The 23,537-nt window shown below is 38.8% G+C and overlaps 1 protein-coding gene across 1 annotated transcript in view; it reads left to right on the plus strand.

Moving 5' to 3' along the window:
- The window catches only part of LOC132815007 (charged multivesicular body protein 4b-like), a 37,762-nt gene extending 15,769 nt beyond the window's left edge, over nt 1-21,993 (plus strand). Inside the window, exons 2-5 of the mRNA XM_060823629.1 lie at nt 1,153-1,330; nt 10,230-10,344; nt 16,316-16,421; nt 18,534-21,993. Of these exons, the coding sequence (XP_060679612.1) occupies nt 1,153-1,330; nt 10,230-10,344; nt 16,316-16,421; nt 18,534-18,601 (467 nt within the window). The 3' untranslated portion in view covers nt 18,602-21,993. The remainder of the gene's footprint in view (nt 1-1,152; nt 1,331-10,229; nt 10,345-16,315; nt 16,422-18,533) is intronic.
- The last annotated feature ends 1,544 nt before the right edge of the window (nt 21,994-23,537 follow it).

The following is a 23,537-nucleotide window of genomic DNA, read 5'->3' on the forward strand; positions in this document are numbered from 1 at the left end:
ACACATCAACTTGGATCCCATTTACCACCCTCTGAGAAAAACAGCAGGAAATGACATCACCAATCCAAGGAAACATAAACAAATAAATAGAAAGCGGATCTCTAACACCAGTGCTTCACCGGAGGCTCACTGATGTTACCTAGTAGGGTGATGAAACGTCTGAAAATGTATCTTCCATCTCAGTGAGCGAACTTACGTACAGAAACTCAGCTTGAGCTACAGATCTTCTCAAAACTCGTTAATCTTTCATCATTATATATTACTGTCCATAATATGCCCTCTTAGAAAGACATACTAACACAAAGTTATAGTGGCTATTTCTTCAAATAAAGAACCTTGGTTGTGATATTGCCCATATTTCAAGGATTAGTATAAATCTCCATCTCCTCCCCATGACTGCTTGTGTCTTTCTTTCTGACTACTTTATGTATGCCATGTGATTATCATTTTAAAAAAAAAGACCTTCTACTTCAGTATAAGGATTTTGAGGCCCACTCTGCAAGATATAACTTACCAGTAAGTAAGTTTACATTTTGTCATGTAAATTAGGTGTATTAATTCCTTCTAATTGAATTAGTAGCTATTTTATATTTGGACTGTGGATCAGAATATAAATACTTTTATAACTGTTGTTTGATTCTGCTTCCACTGCACTCTGGGGCAGTGAGTTCCACAGATTCACAACCCTCTGAGAGTTGTTTCCTCTCATTTCAGTTTTGAATCTACCTCCTCTCACTCAATATCTGTGACTTGTTGTTTGAGACTGCCTCACAAGGGGGATCATCTGTTCAACATTCACTTTATCAATCCCCTTTAACACTTTATATCCCTCAGTCAGTTCCCCCTATTCTCAAATCCTGTTACCATCCATTCAGCATTTACTTCTCTTCAGGCTTCCGGTCTCTTTTTTTTCTCTCTGTCTCTGCACTGTCTATACTCAACTCATCCCTTTTTTCTCTGCCTGCCCTCCAACCATACTCATGTTGTCTGCATAAATACCACCATTTCCCAGCTGCTTTCAGTTCTGACGTAGGTCACTGGACATGAAATTTTAATTATATTTTGCTCTCCACAGATGCTACCAGACTTGCTGAGTTTCTGCAGCACTCTTTTTGTTTCACTATATTCATTTCTTGTTTCTTCTATTCCCAGTTGCCCTACAAGCACTCAAACGAAAGAAGCGCCTTGAAAAGCAGTTGGCACAGATTGATGGTACACTCTCTACAATTGAATTCCAGCGAGAAGCATTAGAAAATGCAAACACAAATACAGAAGTTTTGAAATCTATGGGCTATGCTGCAAAGGCCATTAAAGCTGTTCATGAGCACATGTAAGTGTTTTATTTTTTATCAGGTACTGAGAAATTTATTTCCAAATCAATGGTCATTGCACTGGATTTTTCAGAAAATTAAATTTTGAAGCATACACACCATTATCAATATGCAATAGGCCAGCAATGTTGTGAAGAAGAAATAAGCCAAGAATTGGGAATGGCACTGTGGCTCATTGGTTAGCACTGCTGCCTCACAGCGCCAGGGACCTGGGTTCAATTCCACCCTTGCGCGACTGTCTGTGTGGAGTTTGCACATTCTGCCCATGTCTGCATGGGTTTCCGCCCACAATCCAAAGGTGTGTAGGGTTAAGTGAATGGCTATGGTAAATTTCCCATAGTGTTCAGGGATGTGTAGGTTAGGTGCATTAATCAAGGGAAAATATAGGATAATAGAGTAGGGGAATGGTTCTGAGTAGGTTACTCTTCAGAGGGTTGTTGTGGACTTGTTGGGCTGACGGGCCTGTTTCCACACTGAAGGGATTCTATGATTCTCTGATTCTATTGTATTGTGATTTGCTGTAAGTCACTTGCATGTTAATTTGCCAATCAACGTTTTGGTTAGGGAGTAGAGTGGAGTCTCATTCTTTCGTAATTATGAATTGATTAAAAAAAATTGCTGGAGAAACTGAGTAGATCTGGTAGCATTTATGGAGACACAAACAAAATTAATGTTTCAGGTTTAAAGTTTACTTTTGAAGAAGAGTCACAGCGGATTCAAAAATTAACTTTGTTTCTCTGGTGTTGCCAGCCCTGCTGAGTTTCTCTAGCACTGTGTTTGTATTTTCTTCAGCTCCGCAGTACTTTGCTTTTATCTCTGAATTGTTTTAGTTAGTTTAAAATGTCTAATTTTAACTGTTTTTGTATCTTTCCCAATGTGCCTCAATCCAGTTTTTCTTTTTATTTCACTTATATAACAAATTTGACAGTGAAATTTAGCCCCTTTAAAGATGGACTCTGCATTCTTTAATCACATTAGTTAATAAGATATATTGTTTATCCTGTTGGTAAGCAGGATTCCAGATTCCCTTTCATTTGCTATGATATTATCAGCTTGCAGATCCAGTGATTTAGTGATTAAAGAATTTTAAGATTTAGAAATACCTAATCTAACTAACAGGGTTCACCACTGGATAAACCATCCCAGCAAAATCTGGTTTATTATGTTTGATATTTTGATTCCACATTATTTTTAATTTATTCTTGGTACCATTTGTGAATTGCTGTGTGGATGTACTTAAATCCTGAATTTATAATCAAGTAACACATTGAGGATAGACTTGCTACAAATCACCTGAGGGTTGATAATTCCTATCGAATACTTCATTGTGATATAATATTTGTTTAAAACAATGTAGTTGATGAGTACCATGGCATTGAAACCAGTCTGTAAACTGTGAATGTTGAAGGCCAAGGATTAAGCTTTAATCGACCTTAAACCTACATTAGGCTAGTGAGCTATGGCCACCTGCTTGCATTGCCAGCTGTTTCAGTTTTGAAGATTTTTTTTAATGTTGAATTGATTGTCATGATGCCATTGTGAAAGGAGGATGAATGAGCTGGAATGTGTTGCTAGTTGAAATTTTGGGCAAGTGATGTGTGGAGTGGTTATGGACCATGATTTTAGTACAGGGTGTGTTTCTTTCATCTCTACATACAGGTAAGTACCTTTCACAAACTTACCCTTTTAGATGCTAACCTTCCTTTAAGGACTACTTTCAGTTCTGTAAACCTAGTTTTCTTGGTGCCAGATATGTTGAGGGGAACCTAGTTTTGTACAGGGATCTTAGTTTCGAACAGAGATCATTTTTTCCATTTTGGATGGAAACCCGGAAACCTTTTTTGCCAAGGCAAATCTTTTAGGATTAAAAATTAGAAATCACACAACACCAGGATATAGTCCAACAGGTTTATTTGGAAGCACTAGCTTTCAGAGCGCTGCTCCTTCATCACAACCACTTGATGAAGGAACAGCACTCTGAAAGCTAGTGGTTCCAAATTAACCTATTGGACTAGAGCCCTGGTGTTGTGTGATTTTTAACATTGTGCACTCCAGTCCAACACCGGCACTTCCAAATCATTTAGGATCAACAATGCTTTATGAAATTGTGCTATCCTTTGATCCAAATATGTCATGCAACAATCACTGTCTACGTACCAAATGTGTCAGGTAACGCAGTCATCAGTGCCTATGTATGAACTCTCAATAGCCCTGAGGACACAAAAGAACAATTCTATAAGGATTTGGATTACTTTATTAAGTCCACGTGTCAACAATAAATCATGATCGTGGGGTACTTCAGTGGCCATGTGCAGAAAGCAGGAGATGAGTTCTAGGTAAATGTGGAGTTGTAAAACTTAACAGAAATGCCTAGTTAGTCTTGAGCAAATGTGGTGAGTGCAATCTTTGCATTATCAACACATTGCTCAAATAGGCCGATAAGTGCAAGACTTCTTGGATGCATCCCAAACAGCAGCACATGATCAACCTCATTGTGTTAGATGGATCTTCAGGATGTACAAATCCTCCATCCAGTGTAAGGTGCAGAATGTTTGTTGGTTCACAGATTAATGAGACTATGTGGAGAAGTGGAGCAAATCTAAAGATATTGTCATTGAGATAGCAAAGATTGTTCCTGGACAAGTGCGCCAGGATTAGTTTGATGAAAATGACAAAAACATCTCTCAAATCTTGCATATAATTAAACTATTTATGAATGGCAAATGATCCAACCTCTATTTCCAAAAGATCCAAGTTGTAAATTGAAGGACAATGTTCAGAGAGATCTGTATGATACAAGATGGTGTGAGGAAAGCTAAAGAATTATCTACCCTTGCACAAGTCAACAAGTTAAATGTATATGGATCCTCAAGGACAGGCTGTGCACTGCTCTTAGCTGATGGGTCATACTTGATTAAAGATCAGGCAGAAATAAGAAACATGGGCAGGATAGTTCAGTTTGCTGAAAAGACTGACCATTGTCAACATCGCAGCCCTCGGTGATCAGTCCTTGATGAGCTTGACTTGCCTGCTTCTGTTGATGATGTCAGACAAGCCATTTAATACATAAACTTGGGTAAAGCTTCAAAGAAAGATAAAAATCTCATTAGAATCTTTTCAAGTGATAGGCCCTCACCCAATGTCTTCCATGATATCCTCTTGTGCATTTCGAATGGAAAAGAAGGTGCCAAGTTACTTTTGTGATGCTATGATTCTTGGTGTCTAAAAATACAAAGGCATCATCAAACCAGAGTGTGGCAGTTGCAGGAGGATCTCACTCCTGTCCATAGGAGGAAAGGCCTTCACTTACATCATCCTGAAGACACTTTTCAACATTGCAGAAACAAATCTATTTGAGGCTTAGTGTGGCTTTCAAAGAGGTCACAGCAATATGGACATGATGTTTAAGAGAGATGCCTCAAGCAAAATATGGCTCTTTAGTTTATTTGACTCTGCAAGGTTTTGACGTAGTCAGTTCTCTCTACATACGTTCGAGACACCACCCACGCTCTCCACCTCCTCCAAGACTTCCGTTTTTCCGGCCCCCAATGCCTCACCTTCACCATGGACATCCAATCCCTCTACACCTCCATCCGCCATGACCAGGGCCTCCAAGCCCTCCGTTTCTTCTTCTCCCGACATCCCCAGTAATACCCCTCCACTGACACATTCGTTTGACTGAACTGGTCCTCACCCTTAACAATTTCTCCTTCGAATCCACCCACTCCCTCCAGACAAAAGGGGTAGCCATGGGCACCCGCATGGGCCCCAGCTATGCCTGTCTCTTTGTCGGCCATGTAGAACAGGCAGTCTTCCGTAATTACACTGGCACTACTCCCCACCTCTTCCTCCGCTACATTGATGACTGTATTGCAGCCACCTCGTGCTCCCATGTGGTGGTCGAGCAGTTCATCAACTTCACCAACACTTTTCACCCCAAACTTAAATTCACCTGGACCATCTCTGACACCTCCCTCCCCTTCCTGGACCCTGCCATCTCCATCTATGATGACCAACTTGATACCGACATTTTTTACAAACCCACCGACTCCCACAGCTACCTGGATTACACCTCTTCCCACCCTACCTCCTGCAAAAATGCTATCCTGTATTCCCAATTCCTCCGCCTCTGCCATATCTGCTCCCAGGAGGACCAGTTCCACCACAGAACATACCAGATGACCTCCTTCTTTTAAGACTGTAATTTCCCTTCCCACATGCTTGAAGATGCCCTCCAACGCATCTCATCCATGTCTTGCACCTCCGTCCTCAAATCCCACCCCTCCAACCGTAACAAGGACAGAACCCGTCTGATCTTCACCTTCCACCCCACCAACCTCCGCATAAATCGAATTATCTGCCGACATTTCCGCCACCTACAAACGGACCCCACCACCAAGGATATATTTCCCTCCCCACTTCTTTTCGCAAAGACTGTTCCCTCCGTGACTACCTGGTCAGAAACACGCCGTCCCCAACAACCCACCCTCTCCTCCTGGCACCTTCCCCTGCCACCACAGGAATTACGAAACCTGCGCTCAAAGCTTCCCCCTCGCCTCCATCCAAGACCCCAAAGGAGCCTTTCACATCCATCAAAGTTTCACCTGTACATCCACCTATGTCATTTATTCTATCCGTTGCTCCCGATGCGGTCTCCTTTACATTGGGGAGACTGGACACCTTCTTGCAGAGCGCTTTAGGGAACATCTCCAAGACACCCGCACCAATCAACCCCATCACCCCATGGCCCAACATTTCAACTCCCCCTCCCACTCTGCTGAGGACATGCAGGTCCTGGGCCTCTTTCACCGCTGCTCCCTCACCACCCTGCGCCTGGTGGAAGAACTCCTCATCTTCCATTTCAGAACATTTCAACCCCAGGGCATCAATATGGACTTCACCAGTTTCCTCATTTCCCCTCCCCCACCTGACCCTAACTCCAGATCAGCACTGTCCTCATGACCTGTCCTACTTGCCGATCTTCTTTCCCACCTATCCGCTCCACCCTCCTCTCTGACCTATCACCTTCATCCCCACCCCCCAGTCACCTGTTGTACTCTTGGCTACCTTCTCCCCAGTCCCATCTCCCCTCTCATTTATCTCTCCACCCCGGAGGCTCCCTGCCTTCATTTCGGATGAAGGGTTTTGCCCGAAATGTCGATTTTCCTGCTCCTCGGATGCTGCCCTGACCTGCTGTGCTTTTTCAGCATCACTCTAATCTAGACTCTGATCTCCAGCATCTGCAGTCCTTACGTATGCATAGTCAATTGGGTAGCCCACTGGACAATCTTAGAACGGTGTATTTATCAAAAAAAATTGGCATGCTAATACAGCTTTTCCATGATGAAATGACAAACAAGGTCCCTTTAAATGATGAATCATCAGTTCTCTTTGTTATCACACAGTTAAGCAGGTCTGCATTATAGCATCAGTGCTCTGTAACCTGTGCTTCACCTGAGACCTTGGTCATGCTGTCAAGGATTTTGAAGAGGAAATGATCTTCAATATCATGGTCATTCAGTCTTTGACCTGTGATGTTTCTATGCAAAAAACATCCATGAATTCATTTTTGTCAGTTTGTTGTTGTATTTGTCCAAGAAATAAAGTTATCACTGGCTAGGAAACATTTATTACCGATCCCTGATTGCTGAGAGGACACTTGAGTGTCAACTGCATTTATCAGAAGTTACATATAGACCGCTCCAGGTAAAGATAACAGTTTTCTTACCTGAAGGACACTAGTTAACCAGATGGGTTTTATGGCAATTGACAGTGATTCGATCATTGCCACTGAGCCAGCTTCTTATTTCATTGGATATAAACTTCACCACCTGCCATGGAGAGATTTGGAAGTAATAAACTGTTTCAGTTAGAAGTATCCTTTAGTGAAATAAAATATAAGCAGTGGGAGAGCTAAACAGATGATTAGCAGACAAATAAAAGCAAAATACTGTGGATGCTGGAGATCAAAAACATACAGAATGCTGGAGAAATTCCAGTCTGGTAACATGTGTGGAGCGAGAAATAGAGTTAACATTTTGAGACTGGTATGACTCTTTAGGACTGAATGGGTGCCGATGGCCATGTTTGACAGGGAGAAAATGAGGTGAGTTCAAGGAAAAGTTGTTTAAAGTGAGAACAAACTCGAGGTGAAGGATGGAGATTCTGCAGATCTTGTTTCAAGGAAGAAGTGGAGACTCGTCAGATCATCCTGATGCAGAATCAACATGTAAAGGGATTGCACGTTTGTGAATATGCAGCAGCTGGGGCCAGAAAACTGGATATTGTGGAAGCAACATAAAGTTCCGAAGAACAATCCTCATTCACCCATGACTTCTATCCATCCAGTGCAGAAGCTTGTTCATTCATCTCCTCTCTTCTGTGTCCAAGGCACCAATCACACCTTTCAAATGAAGCAGAATGTTCTTTTCTATTGCATTCACTGCTAATATCGGTGAGACCTAAGTGCAGGCTGGGTAACTGCTTTGCAGAACGTCTTTGCTCTCTCCGTAGGTATGACCCTAATCTTGCAGTTGCTTGCCTTTTCAATGAACTACCTTGCTCATGTGCTAACATTCTATCCTTGGCCTGTTTCGATAATCCAGCAAAGCACAACTCAAACTCATTGGACAGCACTTCATTTTCCATTTGGCACTTTACACCCTCATGGTCTCACTGTTGAATTTTATAACTTCAAATATACTGCCATTTTTCTCAACTATAGCCTGATCTTGTTTGCATCTTGTTTACTTTACTCTTAATAGAGAGAGCCCATATTTTCTCTTTCACTCCTTAATTTCACCCATTTGACATCTCTTTTTCTCTTTCACCAGCATGGACCTTTGTTTTTTGCACAGGACCGCTACACCATCTATCCCCTTGCTCCTCCTCTGCTTCTGTTGAAAGTATTAAAAAAGAAAGTAATTTTTAAGCAGTTTTCAATTCTGAAGAAGAGTCATGTTGGACTTGAGATGTAAACTCTTTCTCCTGTCAAGGTATTGTCAGACCTGGTGCGTTTCTCCAGTATTCTCTGTTTAAGATGATTAACAGATATACTGGAGACAGGACAAGGAATGAGACTAGGGCAAAGGGGCAGACCTGGAATAGGTAATGGAAACAAGGAGGCAACCCAGACTGCGCTATCAGCAAGATCTAGGAAGTGTTGGATGGATAAGAATAATAGGTGAAAGTGAGGACTGCAGATGCTGGAGATCAGAGCTGAAAATAAGTTGCTGGAAAAGCGCTGCAGGTCAGGCAGCATCCAGGGCACAGGAGAATCGACGTTTTGAGCATGAGCCCTTCTTCAGGAATCTAAGAATAATGTCTGATGTATGTACCGTAGGAATTGCGTAAATTGACACCAGGATATCCATTTCGCATATGATTGAAATTTGACAGGATTACAATCGAATAATGGTAAATGTGTGTGAATTAAAAGAAGAAAGATTTGTGGCTTTTCCGAGTACTGCCTTAAATTGCTTAAGGCTGACTTTCTCTGTATATGCTTGAACAATCAAACTTGACTTTCCTTGCTGTTTGTCAAGTAGCACTTCAATAAGATTTGAACCTATATCCCATAAAAAATTCTCTATTACTGATCTAGTAACATACCACTTTGCCACTACCTCCAATCCTAGTGGTTCTGAAAATGAGATTTTAAAAGGTTTTAAAGCTGTTTGGATTGACCATCAGTACTTAGAATATGCACAACAAAACAAAGTTATGGAATACTAGTTAGGAACAGAATTTCTGGCATCCTTTCAGGTATCCTTTCTTAACAAGCAGTTGTTATAACACCTTTGTCACACTAGCCAATATTGTTTTAATCAGTACAAAATAGAACAAAGAACAACATCACAGGAAGAGGCCCTCCAAGCCTGTGCTACCTCATTTTGTCTTTCCATGCTAAAACTGTCTTACAGGATCCGTGTCACTTTATTCACTTCCTATTTGTGTATTCGTCCAAGTGTTTCTTGAATGTTGCTCCTGGGTCTTCTTCCACCACTTCATCTGGCAACGTATTCCAGGCACTCACCTCTCTGTGTGTGAAAAACTTGGCTCACCCATCTCTTTTAAACTTCCCTCCTCGCACCTTGAACCTGTTTCTCCAAGAAAATGACCACTCCATCCTTAGAAACAGCCTCATGCTTTCCACTCCAAGCATGCCATTCGCAATCTTATAAATTTCTAATAGGTCACCCCTCAAACTTCTGAGTTCCAGTAAAAATAAATCCAGTCTATCCAACCTTTCTTCATAGCTAAAATCCTCCATACAGGCAACATCTTGGTAAATCTCTTGTGCATTCTCTCCAAAGCATCCACATGTTTCTGGTAGTGTGGTGATCGGAACTGCCTGCAATATTCCAAGAGTGGCCTAACTAAAGTTCTAATAAGCTGCAGCATCACTTGTCTATCCTTATACTCCCTGCCCCTTCCAATGAAGGCAAGCATGCCCTCAGCCTTTTTTACTACCTTATCTACCTGCGCTCCCACCTTCAGTGATCTGTGTACCTGCACATTATATTTCAAGCTACTACCCATCTCCTGTTTCTTTGATTTAATGTATTATTCACAAAACTTTAATGTAATTGTGATTCTTTGTAGTCAAATTGAAATGTTTATAGAGTCTAGAGATTGATTCAATCTGACTGTTATTTCCTAGATTTAAAACAACCGTGTACCAGGTTCACAGTTGAAAATTACATGGAGCAAATTAGCATTACTATTCTGGAAATAAATAAGAATTATTAGTTTGTAAATAAACAAAACTGCCTAAAAACCTTCTGTTATGGCATTCAGTATTGGAAATGGTTTGAAAGAAATTGAGTTTGTAAAAGTGAGTTGAAAGTTTAGAGATGTGAATTGAAGGTTTAGAGACATTAATTGATTTTTTTTCAGAGATTTAGATAAAATTGATATGATGATGCAAGACATTACAGAGCAGCAAGAAATAGCACAAGAAATCTCTGATGCAATTTCCCATCCAGCAGCATTTGGCTCAGAATTTGATGAGGTATGTAAAATATTTAATAAATCTTGATGACATACCTGGAGTTAAGCTGGGAAGGGTTGTTTTTAAAATTGATGGAATCATTCATCTTATATGTTTCTGATCAGCAGCAGTCAAGAAAAGAATTTTATTAAGCTTGTTGATTTGTTGTTTGAGGCTAGCTGTGATAAATAAATTTGTCTTTTTATTACTGTTTATTTTTAGATATCAGCTCTCTGGTCTGCAACTTCTTTCTATTCTTAAGCTACACAATTCCTCATTGGAGAATCTGTGTGCTGTTTCTGAAAAGTGATAGACTGGTAATAATTTGGGGAATCTACTTCAGACAGCTTAGGCTATGTTCCCTAATTCTCGTCCTTTTTGTACTTTGTGTCATTTTTTCCCCTCTGCCACCTCCCACCAGGTAAAAGGTGGAGATTTGACATTGATAAGTTCACTTGAGCTTATGAGCTTTGGTCTACTTCAATTGAGTCAGCCTTTTAAATTAGTTGATGCAGTGTCCTATTAGTGGAAAATATCAATCATGTGATTTCTGTATTGGAGCAATGTGAAACCGCTTATCAAGTGTGAAATTGGAGATCTTGGGCCCACTTGTAACTACATGCTATAGACAGTGAGTAGTGGTCTGATTGGAATAGCTGTTTGTCCCACAGGATAGCTTCGTGCCCTATTTCAGCATCAAGCCTGTACAGCAAGCAAGTGGTTCCAGCTCTGTTTGAGAGATTGCAAAAAAATGACTTGTTGCAAACTACAAGACATGGTTGATATTTGACAAATTTAAGAGGATGAATAATCAGTCTATGGGCGAATATATTGTGGAGATTGAGAGGCTATGTAACAGACTAAATTCCATTTAGAAATTCAGGGTTTTGTGCTTGCATTCGGACTATTAGATTGTGTACACATGGATAACTGTTCTGAAAGATTTAAATTTTGTGGTAATAACTCTCTTTGAACAAATGACTGCTGCTCTAAAACATGTTTGAGGAGACCATTCACCTCCCTTCACTGGACATGTTGGGAGTAATGCATACAGAGACTGGAAGACTCCTACTGTACCAATTCAGAAAGTCAAGGGTGACCAAGTTGCAGGCACTTGTGTAAGGACAGAATAAATTGGTGAAAGAGTGTTAAGAAGGCAACATAAATTTAATAGCGTTTTGAATCAAAAGAGAAAACAAGAATCAGGTGCTAGCCGACAAAAAATTAATCCCACAAATCCACAGACAATATTTAATAATGGTTTCAATGTGGCATTAAATTTTATTGTCAGAATTTGTCTGAAAATCAAGAGTTTAATGTTTGAGATGCTCCTGAAACAGGCGATTCTGATGTTGAATATGGCAAGGATGAACAGCAAAGAAACATATTAATAGCCAATGATTTAAGTCATCCCCTAAGTATCACATTAGATAATGGCTAGTACAACATCTTTCTTGATGAAGGGCTTATGCCTGAAACATCGATTCTCCTGCTCTTCGGATGCTGCCTGACTGGCTGTGCTTTTCCAGCACCAAGTTCTTCAACTGTATCTCATCAGTATGGGATTGATTGGCTGAACTGTTCTTTGGAAAGTAGGGACAAAGCATACTCAAATAGAATTAATAAATATGAAAAGACAGCAATGATTGCCCGCTATCTTCTTTAAAGAGCCTGGTTTTCTAGTGTGAAAGTGTGTAGAACTGTGCCATTCCAATAGCACACTCATTATTCGGAATGAGGCACAAGTATTGCTGAATAGGTTTTCAATTTTAAAAAGAAGTGTAAGTACATAAGAAGTGATAAAGCAGTTGTGTGTAGTAAAGTGGCAAACCTGCAATTAGAGTCAAAGAGTCATAGAGATGTACAGCGTGGAAACAGACCCTTTGGTCCAACATGCCAACCAGATATCTGGTTGGCCAACATGCCAACACAATCTAGTCCCACCTGCCAGCACCTGGCCCATGTCCCTCCGAACCCTTCCTGTTCATATACCCATCCAAATGCCGTTTAAATGTTGCAATCGTGCCTCCACCACTTCCTCTGGCAGCTCATTCATAAACACACCATCCTCTGCATGAAAACGTCGCCCCTTGGGTCTCTTTTATATCTTTCTCCTCTTAACCTAAACCTGTGCCCTCTAGTTCTGGATTCCTGCACCCCAGAGAAAAGACTTCTTCTATTTATCCTATCTATGCCCCTCATGATTTTATAAACCTCTGTAAGGTCACCCCTTAACCTCTGTTCCAGGGAAAACAGCCCTAGCATATTCAACTTCTCCCAATAGCTCAAATCCTCCAACCCTAGCAACATTCTTGTAAATCTTTTCTGAACCCTTTCAAGTTTCACAACATCTTTCCAATTGGAAGGAGACCAGAATTGCATGCAATATTCCTAACCAATGTCCTGTACAGCCACAACATAACCTCCCAATTCCTGGACTCTGACCAAAAAAGGAAAGCATACCAAATGTCGTCTTCACTATCCTATCTACTTGTGACTCCACTTTATGAACCTGCACTCCAGGGTCTCTTTGTTCAGCAATACTCCCTAGGACCTCACCATTAAGTGTATAAGTCCTGCTAAGATTTGTTTTCCCAAAATGCAGCACCTCACATTTATCTAAATTAAACTCCATTTGCCACTTCTCAGCCCACTTGATCAAGATCCCGTTGTAACCTGAGGCAACCTTCTTCACTGTCCACTACACCCCCAATTTTGGTGTCATCTGCAAACTTACTAACTAAACCTCTTTTATGCTCACATCCAAATCATTTATATAAATGATGAAAAGTAGTGGACCCAGCACCAACCCTTGCGACACTGCACTGGTCACAAGGCCTCCAGTCTGGAAAAGCAACCCTCCACCAGCACCCTCTGTCTTCTGCCTTTGAGCCAGTTCAGTATCCAAATGGCAAGTTCTCCCTGTAGTCCATGAGGTCTAACCTTGCTCACCAGTCTCCCATGGGGAACCTTATCCACATAGATAACATCTACCGCTCTGCCCTCATCAATCCTCTTTGTTACTTCTTCAAAAAACTCAATCAAGTTTGTGAGACATGATTTCCCACGCACAAAGCTTTGTTGACTATCCCTAGTCAGTCCTTGCCTTTCCAAATACATATACATCCTGTCCCTCAGGATTCCCTCCAACAACTTGCCCACCACCGAGGTCAGGCTCACTGGTCTATAGTTCCCTAGCTTGTCCTTACCACTTTTCTTAAACAGTGGCATTACCTTAGCCAACCTCCAGTCTTCTGGTACCCCACCGATGATACAAATATCTCAGTAAGAGGCCCAGCAATTACTTCCCTAGCTTCCCACAGAGTTCTAGGGTACTCCTGATCAGGTCCTGGGGATTTATCCACTTTTTTGCGTTTCAAGACATCCAGCACTACTTCCTCTGTAATATGGACATTTTTCAAGAAGTCACCATCTACTTCCCTACATTCAGTATCTTCCATGTGCTTTTCCACAGTAAATATTGAATTCTTGTTTAGTATCTTCCCCCATCTCCTGTGGCTCCACACAAAGGTCACCTTGCTGATCTTTGAAGGACCCTATTCTCTCCCTAGTTATCCCTTTGTCCTTAATGTATTTGTAAAAATCCTTTTGATTCTCCTTAATTCTATTTGCCAAAGCTATGTCATGTCCCCTTTTTGCCCTCCTGATTTCCCTCTTAAGTATACTCCTACTTCCTTTATACTCTTCTAAGGATTCACTCGATCTATCCTGTCTATACCTGACATATGCTTTCTTCTTTTTCTTAACCAAACCCTCAATTTCTTTAGTCATCCAGCATTCCCTATACCTTTCAGCCTAATAGAAATATACTTTCTCTGGAATCGTTATCTCATTTCTGAAGGCTTCCCATTTTCCAGCCATCCCTTTCCCTGTGAACATCTACCCTCAATCAGTTTTTGAAAGTTCTTGCCTAATACCGTCAAAATTGGCCTTTCCCCAATTTAAACGTCAACTTTTAGAACTGGCCTATCCTTTTCCATCACTATTTTAAAACTAATAGATTTATGGCCACTCTCCCATTGACACCTCAGTCACCTGCCCTGTCTTTTTTCACAAGAGTAGGTCAAGTCTTTGCACCTTTTCCAGGAGGCACATCCACATACTGAATCGGAAAGTTTTTTTGTACACACTTAACAAATTCCTCTCCATCTAAACTCTTAACATTATGCAATTAATGGGGTGTTGACATTATCATATTCAGTTAAGGAAAGTGAGGGTTTCTGTGTGCATAAATTTACTAAGGCTTCTGAGACAGCAGCTTCCAAACCCACTACCATTATCTTCCAGAAGGACATGGGCAGCAAATAGATGGGGAAATCACCACCTGCAAGTTCCCGTCCGAGCCACTCACTGTCTGAAATGTATTGCTATTCCTTCAGTGTCACTGGGTCAATATCCGGAGCTTCCGTTACAGTAATATTGAAGGTATACTTACCTCAAATGGATTGCAGTTGTTCAAGAAGGCAACTTACCACCACCTTCTGGACATCCACTTGGAATGGGCCCAGCTAGTGATGCCCATGTTCCATTAGTGAATGAAAAGATTGCTGAGACCTTAAATCTGAAAGGGGATAAAAGAATATAGCCATCTATTGTGTCTCTTTTGATTTTGAAAAACAAACTGTTTTTGGAAAAACAAACAATTTTCTTTTGTATCATCCATGACAAATCACCAATCTTTTCTTATTCAGTGGAAGTTATTGCTCTTCTTTGAGATTTGGTATTCTTGTATCTGTTCCAATGAATGCAAGACAAAAAAACTCTGATAGAATGCCTTTTTTAAAAAATTGTAATAATCATATGAGTTAATGTTGTTAACATGTGGAAGCTGTTCAGGTCAGCCATTCATGGGAATGGATTTTGCCCCATTGTGCCCCTCAGCAATAGCTCTGATGGGTTAGTCATGTAGAGATTTGTCACAGAAATCATATAGCATGGAAACAGACCCTTTGCTACAACCAGTCCATGCCAAACATAATTCTAAATTAAACTAGTCTCTCTTGCCTAATCTTGGCCCATATCCCTCCAAACTTTTCCTATCCATGTATCCATCCAAATGTCTTTTAAATGTTGTTAAGATACTTACTTCAGTATTCTTTATTTGATTGTTTGGCTCCATAGGCATTGAGCATCATTTAGGAGAAAGTGAGGACTGCAGATGCTGAAATTCCTGATGATAGGCTTTTGCCTGAAACTCAGTTCTCCTGCTCCTTGGATGCTGCCTGACCTGCTGTGCTTTTCCAGCACCATCCTTTCGACATTGAGCATCATTTATCTAGTGTGTTTCAAACTTTAGTGTTCCCCAAGTTCTTCATAGTCAATGAGATACTTTTGATGTGCAATCACTGTTTTTAAATGAATATACATTGAACACTTTAATTATTTCATTCCAAATTGCTTTTAGTTCCTTAAACGGCACTCTTCGCAACACCCTTATAACTCTCATTATTGCGAACATGCTGGAGGACAGTGAATTAGATTTGATTCAGGATTATTTCCTTTCCTTTTAAGTTATAGAGAGTAAATAATCGATGAAAAGGAACAAGTTTGCGTAGCAGGGTATAGAAATCAAAGCAGATTAAATCTCAAAGCCAGGCAACATGAAATATTAAATAAAAATGCCAAAACTACTTAAAGCAGAAAAGCTCTGTCTAAGTCAATGTGCATAGTGATTGACCGCGAAATGTTCACTCTGTTTCTGTCTACAGATGCTGCCTGACTTGCTGAGCATTTGTAGCATTTTCTGTTTATAACAATCCATGTTTGTTTTATTATGATTTGTAATTCTGTTTGACCAGAGAGAAGGTTCTGCATCTGATTATGATGTTACAAATTATTTAAATTTCTTCCTTGAGATTTTTCCAATTATTAATTTTTTTTTCTTTAATCAGATGATATTTGTTAGCTGCTGTGGATAAATATTTGAAGCTGTTCCTTGCTACCATGAGTTAATTGAAGAATTTGTTTCCAGGATGAATTGCTGGCAGAATTAGAAGAGCTGGAAGAAGAAGAATTAAGTAAGAAAATGACTAAAGTAATGCCAAAAGTTCCAACCACTTCTCTCCCATCCAGACAAGGTGAGCTAACGGAACCTGATGTTGGAATTATTTGAAATACGTGGGATATTCTTGTTTATACTGATATACTGTAGAATTAGTGAACATTTGAAGAAGGATGAAGATGGATTATACAAGTATTCTTATATACTTACGTAAATTTACTTTTCTTAAAATCAATAAAGCTAGTGTTCACCTTTGCAATTGAAAGTGAGCAGCTGTAAGTGTTTTTCCTGTTTGGATATCTGTCAATGATATAGTTCAATAAGTCAAGGGCAGATTCAAATTGAACCTAGTAGATAGGGTACGACCCAAGGGAAGAACTGGTTAGTTCTTGTTAAAAAGGTAGATCTGAATCCGGAATTTTTTAAAGGAAACTTTTAAGGCAAATTTACACTGTGTTTAGCAATGTTGTTGATGGTTTTAGAATGTTATAGATTGTCTCTGCTGCTGTGGTGCTATTTATCACATGTCAAAATGTGAGCAGTTTCCAGAGAAGAATTTTAGATGTTGAATTACACTCACTCCATCCTGACTGAGATGGAAGCGCTGTAGTTACTGAGAATAACCAAATAGGAATATCCCAAGGAAATTCTACATAATTGTAATTATATTTCTGCAGCATTGAGGAGTATGCACTTTAGGAGTGCCTTGCTCTTCTATTAAGCAACAAATTCACGAATCATGCTAATCACAATAGCTTATCCATATTGTTTAACAATTAAATATTGTTGTATACTTCAAAATTAAGGAGAGTTTAATTTTGTCTTTGAGGAGTCGTCTCTGGAGAAGGGAAAATTAGATTGCAGTATAAGCTGCATTTCATGATTGCATTTCATAGTTAAGCATGAGATCTGAGTGCCAGTCCACTCCCATGAGTAGATTAGATGGGAAAGTTTAAAGGAAAGATGAACGTATATTAAATATTTGGATGTTCTTTGGAGGTTGGTAATATATTGGGAATTAATTCTTGTATCAGTGAGAGTTGAAATTGCCAAGGCAATTTGTACACAGAAGCTCTGTGATAATCCACAAAAGTACGTTTCCAGTGTCACTAATATGTTTTGACTGGTGATATTTCATATATTTTTCTTTGCAATACTAGGGAAACATTTCAAAAATACCAACTTGCCCATCTTCAGCAATATGGGTAATTGGAGTCAAGAAAATATCCTTCCTTACCATTTTCTAAAGTATTAGGTGTGGTTTGGTCTTCTCCAACAGTCATCCTTTTGGTTCTGCCAAAAAAGGTTGCCAGTTTAGTGTCAATTTCTGTTTTAATTTTCCTTCAGTTTTATATTTAGAATTATCTCTCAGTGGGATCTGGACTGTGACTATTCCATTCATGTGGATCTTTAGTGATAGTAGAATGTAAGGAAGTTGTCATCATATAGTTGTCATGATTTGGAGATGCCGGTGTTGGACTGGGGTGTACAAAGTTAAAAATCGTACAACACTGGGTTATAGTCCAACAGGTTTAATTGGAAGCACACTAGCTTTCGGAGTGCCACTTCTTCATCAGGTGGTTGAGCACAACCACCTGATCAAGGAGCGGTCCTCCGAAAGCTAGTGTGCTTCCACTTAAACCTGTTGGACTATAACCCAGTGTTGTGATTTTTAACATCGTATTGTTGGCTCACCTTCGAGCTTGGAGCTTTACTTTCCAGCATCAATCCATTTTCAAGTTGGTAATGGGTTCATGAATTATTCATACTCACAAATGTGCTTGAACATTAGATGTTTTATTTTGTTCATTATCTTGTTACACGTCACCATGATCATTAAAGTTACAAAACTTTTGCATTGTATGACTGTTGAACTTTGTAGGCTGGTCATCTTGATTATATCTGTTTCTTCGCTTTAGAACTTAGCCCTTTCATCCAGAATTTTAGGAATTGTGTTTATAAATTACCATTGTTGACTGCTGTATTTGGCTTGTTTTGGTGAAAAGTATGTCGTCAATTATTTATAGAAGGACACTCATTTAATTATATCTGTAGTTCATTAATCTTCCGAGCTATACGCGCAACAGCCTTTGTTTTCTCTTTGTCAAGGATTTGTACCTTAGCTGTACAAATCCTAATAGGCAATTTCTCAAATATACTGAAAGATTTATTTCTTCCTCCATTCTAGTTAAATCTAAGAAGACGACCAGGGAAGAAGATGCTGGTATGAAGCATTTAAAAGCGTGGGCATTGTAGAATCATCCAGAAGAACCAGGAATGATTATTCTGGGGACATGAAGATGTTCTGCAATTATCTGAAGTTCATTTCTGCAGTGGTAAACTCTGATATTTGTATGGAATATTTTTTAAAATCAATATTGGTAAATCATCCACTTTTCATGGATTAGCAAAACCAAAATCTCTATGCAATTTGGATCAGACCAAATTTGGAAAATGTCTACATTCAAATGTCATACTTTGGGGCTGAAATATACAGAACACATTGAGCAAAGAGCTGATGAAAGCCTGCTATTTTCAAGTGATTGTCTCATAGTACATATACATTTTTTTAAAAAAACATACAGTAAGATTTGATCTGATTCAAGATAAGTATTTCTGACCTTATATTTTTTGCCATCTGTTTTGTTGTTGATCAAAAGTGTGTATATTAGTCAAATCTGATTCCTCCAGTTATTTTTGTAACTAAGCAGATGTTTTATAATTAGAAATCTATGTACCATGCACACATTTGCTTCTAACTCTAAATTTAAAACTTCAGCTATTGCTGAAGCTTACAGCACTGAAATATTAACCAAAATAACCAATAAAATACAGCAAAAGTGGAGTCAGACAGCCATATTCAATCAGAAGAAAATTGAAGGTATAAAGTGAAGTAGCCTGGAAGCAAATAGCGCTGTACAATATTTGCAGAATATTCAGTCAGCACTAAACACTTTCAATAATTTTGCATGAAATATTGATTTTCTGTTGAATAGATTTTGCATCATTCAGACCAAGATGAGAGGTTCAAAATGAAATCAAAACATTAATGATGACCAGCTAGCCTTGGCTCAAAAACTAGTAAACACACTTGTTAAGAGAAATAACATTGAGTTAACAAATGATAAACCTAAATAGGTGAATATGACAGCAATGTTTCTGTTTCCAGAAATTGTTTTTAGATCTGTCCACTTCAGTGGCCTTCCTTGTAAATATGTTCTGCCAAGTCTTTGTTTCTGTTTGAACTTCTCCACTTACTCATTACTCCGTTAGCTTTAAATGGAACAATAGGTCAACAATAGTGGTAGATATTACCAAACCTCTACATAAATGTTCACCAATTTATTCCTAGGATCGAAATGTTGTCCTAGGAAGACGAATTGAGTAGGATGTGTCTGTACACTCTCACGATTTTTAGAATGAGGTGATCTCAGTGAAATATAGAACTTTCTGAAAAAACTGGATCAGGTAGATGCTGAGAGATTGTTTCCTCTGGTTGAAGAGTCTGGAACTCTGGAATAGTCTCAGGATAAGGGATTGGAAATTTAGGACTGAGTTGCATAATTTCTTTATTTAAGAGTTGATGTTATTAAATTGGAGCAGGTTCAGAAAAGATTCACCAGGATTTTGCTGGGAATGGAGGGCTTGAGTTATAAAAATGGTTTGGATAGACTGGGACTTTTTTTTTACTGGAGTGTAGGAGGTTGGGAGGGTGACCTTTATCAAGGTTAGTAATATTATGAGGGGCATCGATAAGGTGATTAGCCACAGTCTTTTCCCTAAGATGGGGGAGGTCAAAACCAGGGGGAGTATATTTGTAAGGTGAGAAGAGAAAGATTTAAAAATAAACATGAAAGGCAATTTCTTTCACATTGAATGTTTTGTGTGTGGAATGAACTGCCAGAGGAAGTGGTGGATGCAGGTCCGGTTACAATATTTAGAAGACATTTGGATAAGTTCATGAACAGGAAAGGTTTGGGAGGACATAAAGCACGGGCAAGTGGGACTAATAAAGTTTGAGAACATGGCCAGCATGAACTAGTTGGACCGAAGGGCTGTTCGTATGCTGTATGACTATGGCTTTATCTTTGGAGTTCTGTATTCCAGAAGTTTTGGACACTACTTTGCTATATTCACGTCTGAGATCATACATTTTAATTAGCTTCAACTTTAAAAATCTATGGGGTAAGGTGGGAAAATGGTGTTGAGGTCAAAGATCATTACAATAGGTATGCAACACAAACAGGCTACTTGACCCAACCAGTCTCTTCACTTTACTTTAGCCATAAGATATAGACAGAGCAGAAAGAAGCCTTTCCATTAGACCACAAGATATAGAAGCAGAAGTAGGCTATTCAGCCAATCAAGTCTACTCTGCCATTCAGTAAATTGATTAGTCTGATCAGCTTCAACCCTATTTTCTGCCTTTTCCTCATAACCCTAGATTCCCTCATTGATTAAAATTTTGTCCATCTCAGCCTTGAATATTCTTGACAACCTAACCTTGACAGCTCTCTGTTGTAAGGAATTTCACAAATTCATTATCTTCTGAGAAGAAATTGTTTTTCATCTCTGTCTTAAATGTGTGACGTCTTCTTTTGAGATTTTTTCCCTCTGGTCATAGACTCTCCCACAAGGGGGAAAAAATCTTTCAGCATCCACCTGACCAGCCCCCTAAGAATCTAAAATGTCAAATTTCCGTTTCTTCAACTAAGTTCTGACTTGTTTTTTTCTTACCTATCATACTTGTATTTCTATGATGTGGATTATGATGCTTTTTTCAATTTTAACAGGACTGAAGAAATGCAAAATAATGTTGATTTGAGCATATAGTACCATGATACATTAGTGACTGTCATTCAAATAAGATGTGACAGAGACATAGTTGGAGCAATGCAAATGCAAAACCATATAAAACAGAACTCTTGTCAAAAAAAGTCATCCAACTATCTACACCACAATTTAAAAAAACTTGTCTGTACACCTTTTCTGCTAACTTGTATTGTGAAAGTTCATAAGTCCACATTCTTAATATAGATTTCTTCTCTTATAAGATAAAAACATTTGAGTTTCCACAGAAAGACTTCTCATCCATCAAAACCTCAGGAAAGAACCACAGCAATCCTGGTGGTAGAACTCCTGCAGCTCTTGGGAGATATTACCCATAATACAAGGGCAACATGCAAGAGAAACTAAACATTTCCACACTACAAACCATGCAGCTTTCTAAATTCATCGAGAGTGCCTTTTGGAGATTTACCAAATGAACTGCCTCACCTCATGTCCCATAAAAAATTTACTGGGTTTGGCCGGTTTGTAATATGGAAATTACTTAAATTCTAGGCTAGTACACTACCGTATTTTTAAAATGCAATTAAAATAGACGCTAGCTTGATAGCGTACCAAGAAATGTTAAATGAAGCCTTTCCTTGCACTTTTATTTCTTCTTGCACTGCAAGCATTCGAATGACCATAATTTTAAGATGAAGTTGACAAGTGACTTGATTTACTGTATTTAAATTTTTTGTTAAGAGACTTGATTTTCCTGTTGGACAAAATAATGTGATTTAAAATAGGGGACAAAATAAAACTTACATAGATCTAAAATTTTGCTTTCATTGGAAAATCTGATTTAACACAGTTTTATGTTATGGTTGAGATGTATTCAAGCAATTAAGTCTTATTTAAAAAATCCAATATTATTTTATCTGATGATATATTTCTAAAGTTTGTTAGTACAATTGACACTAAGTAACCATAAAGATTATTTTTTAATGAAACCTGTGGGGATTTTATATATTTTGGTTTGCTTCATTATTGTTCATTGAAGATAAATGCACCTATTCAAGATCAACCAATAGAAAGTGATGTACAAAACATTTTGTAAATAAACGTACATAACTTCTGTATCTAATGTCTTTGTGTTTTATGTTACAAAAACCAAAGTTTGGAATGAAACAGTTTTCACAGCGATGTTTTGAGTTCTGTTGATTGTCGCTTCTAGCAATTTTCTGTGTCTTTGAAAATGCATGGACGTTTCAAAACCGATGTGTAGGATTTAAATATCTAACTGGCTTACTTTCCATTTTCTAGGGCATTACTGGCAGTCAGTATCTGCTGATATAGTACGGATCCGGGTCCATGTAGCATATTTGTAGCCTATGTAGTTGAGGTAATTCTGTGGTTTCTTTTGTTCCTGGTATGTGGGCATAGCTGACGAGGCTAACATTTATTGATCATTCCTAATACAGTCAGTTCTTCTGTAAAGCAATGGTTGTGTTCTTTTGCAACCCTGTGTTATAGAAAAATCGCACTTCAGAAACAGTGCTTAAAGTATTGGTGCTATAATCAATACACGTTTTACAAGTTTGTGCTGTAGAAACTGCGTCCCCAATTTATCAATTGCATTACAGTGAATTCATGTTGATGAGACACTTTATAACAGAATGAACTGTACTGCAATTAGCATTCTGATTGTTTACTATTTTCCCCTAAAAACATTTATAATTTAAGTGTTATTTCCACTTCTGAAAATACTAGCATATTTCAGTGATTTTCTTTGAAATGTTAAGAATTTTTCCACTAATTTCTATATTCTGGTATCACTCTTTAATTTACAAATTCCTTCAAGATTTTTTGTGCTAGTAAAAATTATTTTTCTTTCAAGAATTATATGTTATGAAATTCTCACATTGAACTAACAATCTTCAAATAGTTAAAATTGTTTTATTAAATAGGGGCTGCTTCATGATGGCAGTTTTCTGTCAATATTTTGATAAGAACTGATGAATCAACAATGATGATACCCTTGACTGAGACACCAGGGAATCACTGAGGGGCTGAAGAGCACCCTAAGATTTACAGGTTTCGGGGTTGTGAGGGAGGAAGAGGACAACCTTTAGCTGTAGTCCACATTAGAATCAACAAAAGCAGTAACAGGTGTGGTCCTGCAGTCAGCATGTGTGGAGCTAGGTAGAAAATCACGCAGGATTTCAAAGCTGTACTCTTCACATCATTCCCAATACCACACATAAGGAAGTATGGATATATAACAGTAAGGGAGACAGGTAGCTGGAAATTTGGTGTGGTAGGTAGGACTTTAGATTCTTGTGACATTGTGATTGGCTTTGGGCAAGAAGGGACCTGTATATGCTGGATGGTTTGCACCTGAACAGAGTTGCAGAATTGGGAA

Source organism: Hemiscyllium ocellatum, chromosome 4 (assembly GCF_020745735.1).
Source record: "Hemiscyllium ocellatum isolate sHemOce1 chromosome 4, sHemOce1.pat.X.cur, whole genome shotgun sequence".
In the NCBI taxonomy this organism is placed as follows: Eukaryota; Metazoa; Chordata; class Chondrichthyes; order Orectolobiformes; family Hemiscylliidae; genus Hemiscyllium; species Hemiscyllium ocellatum.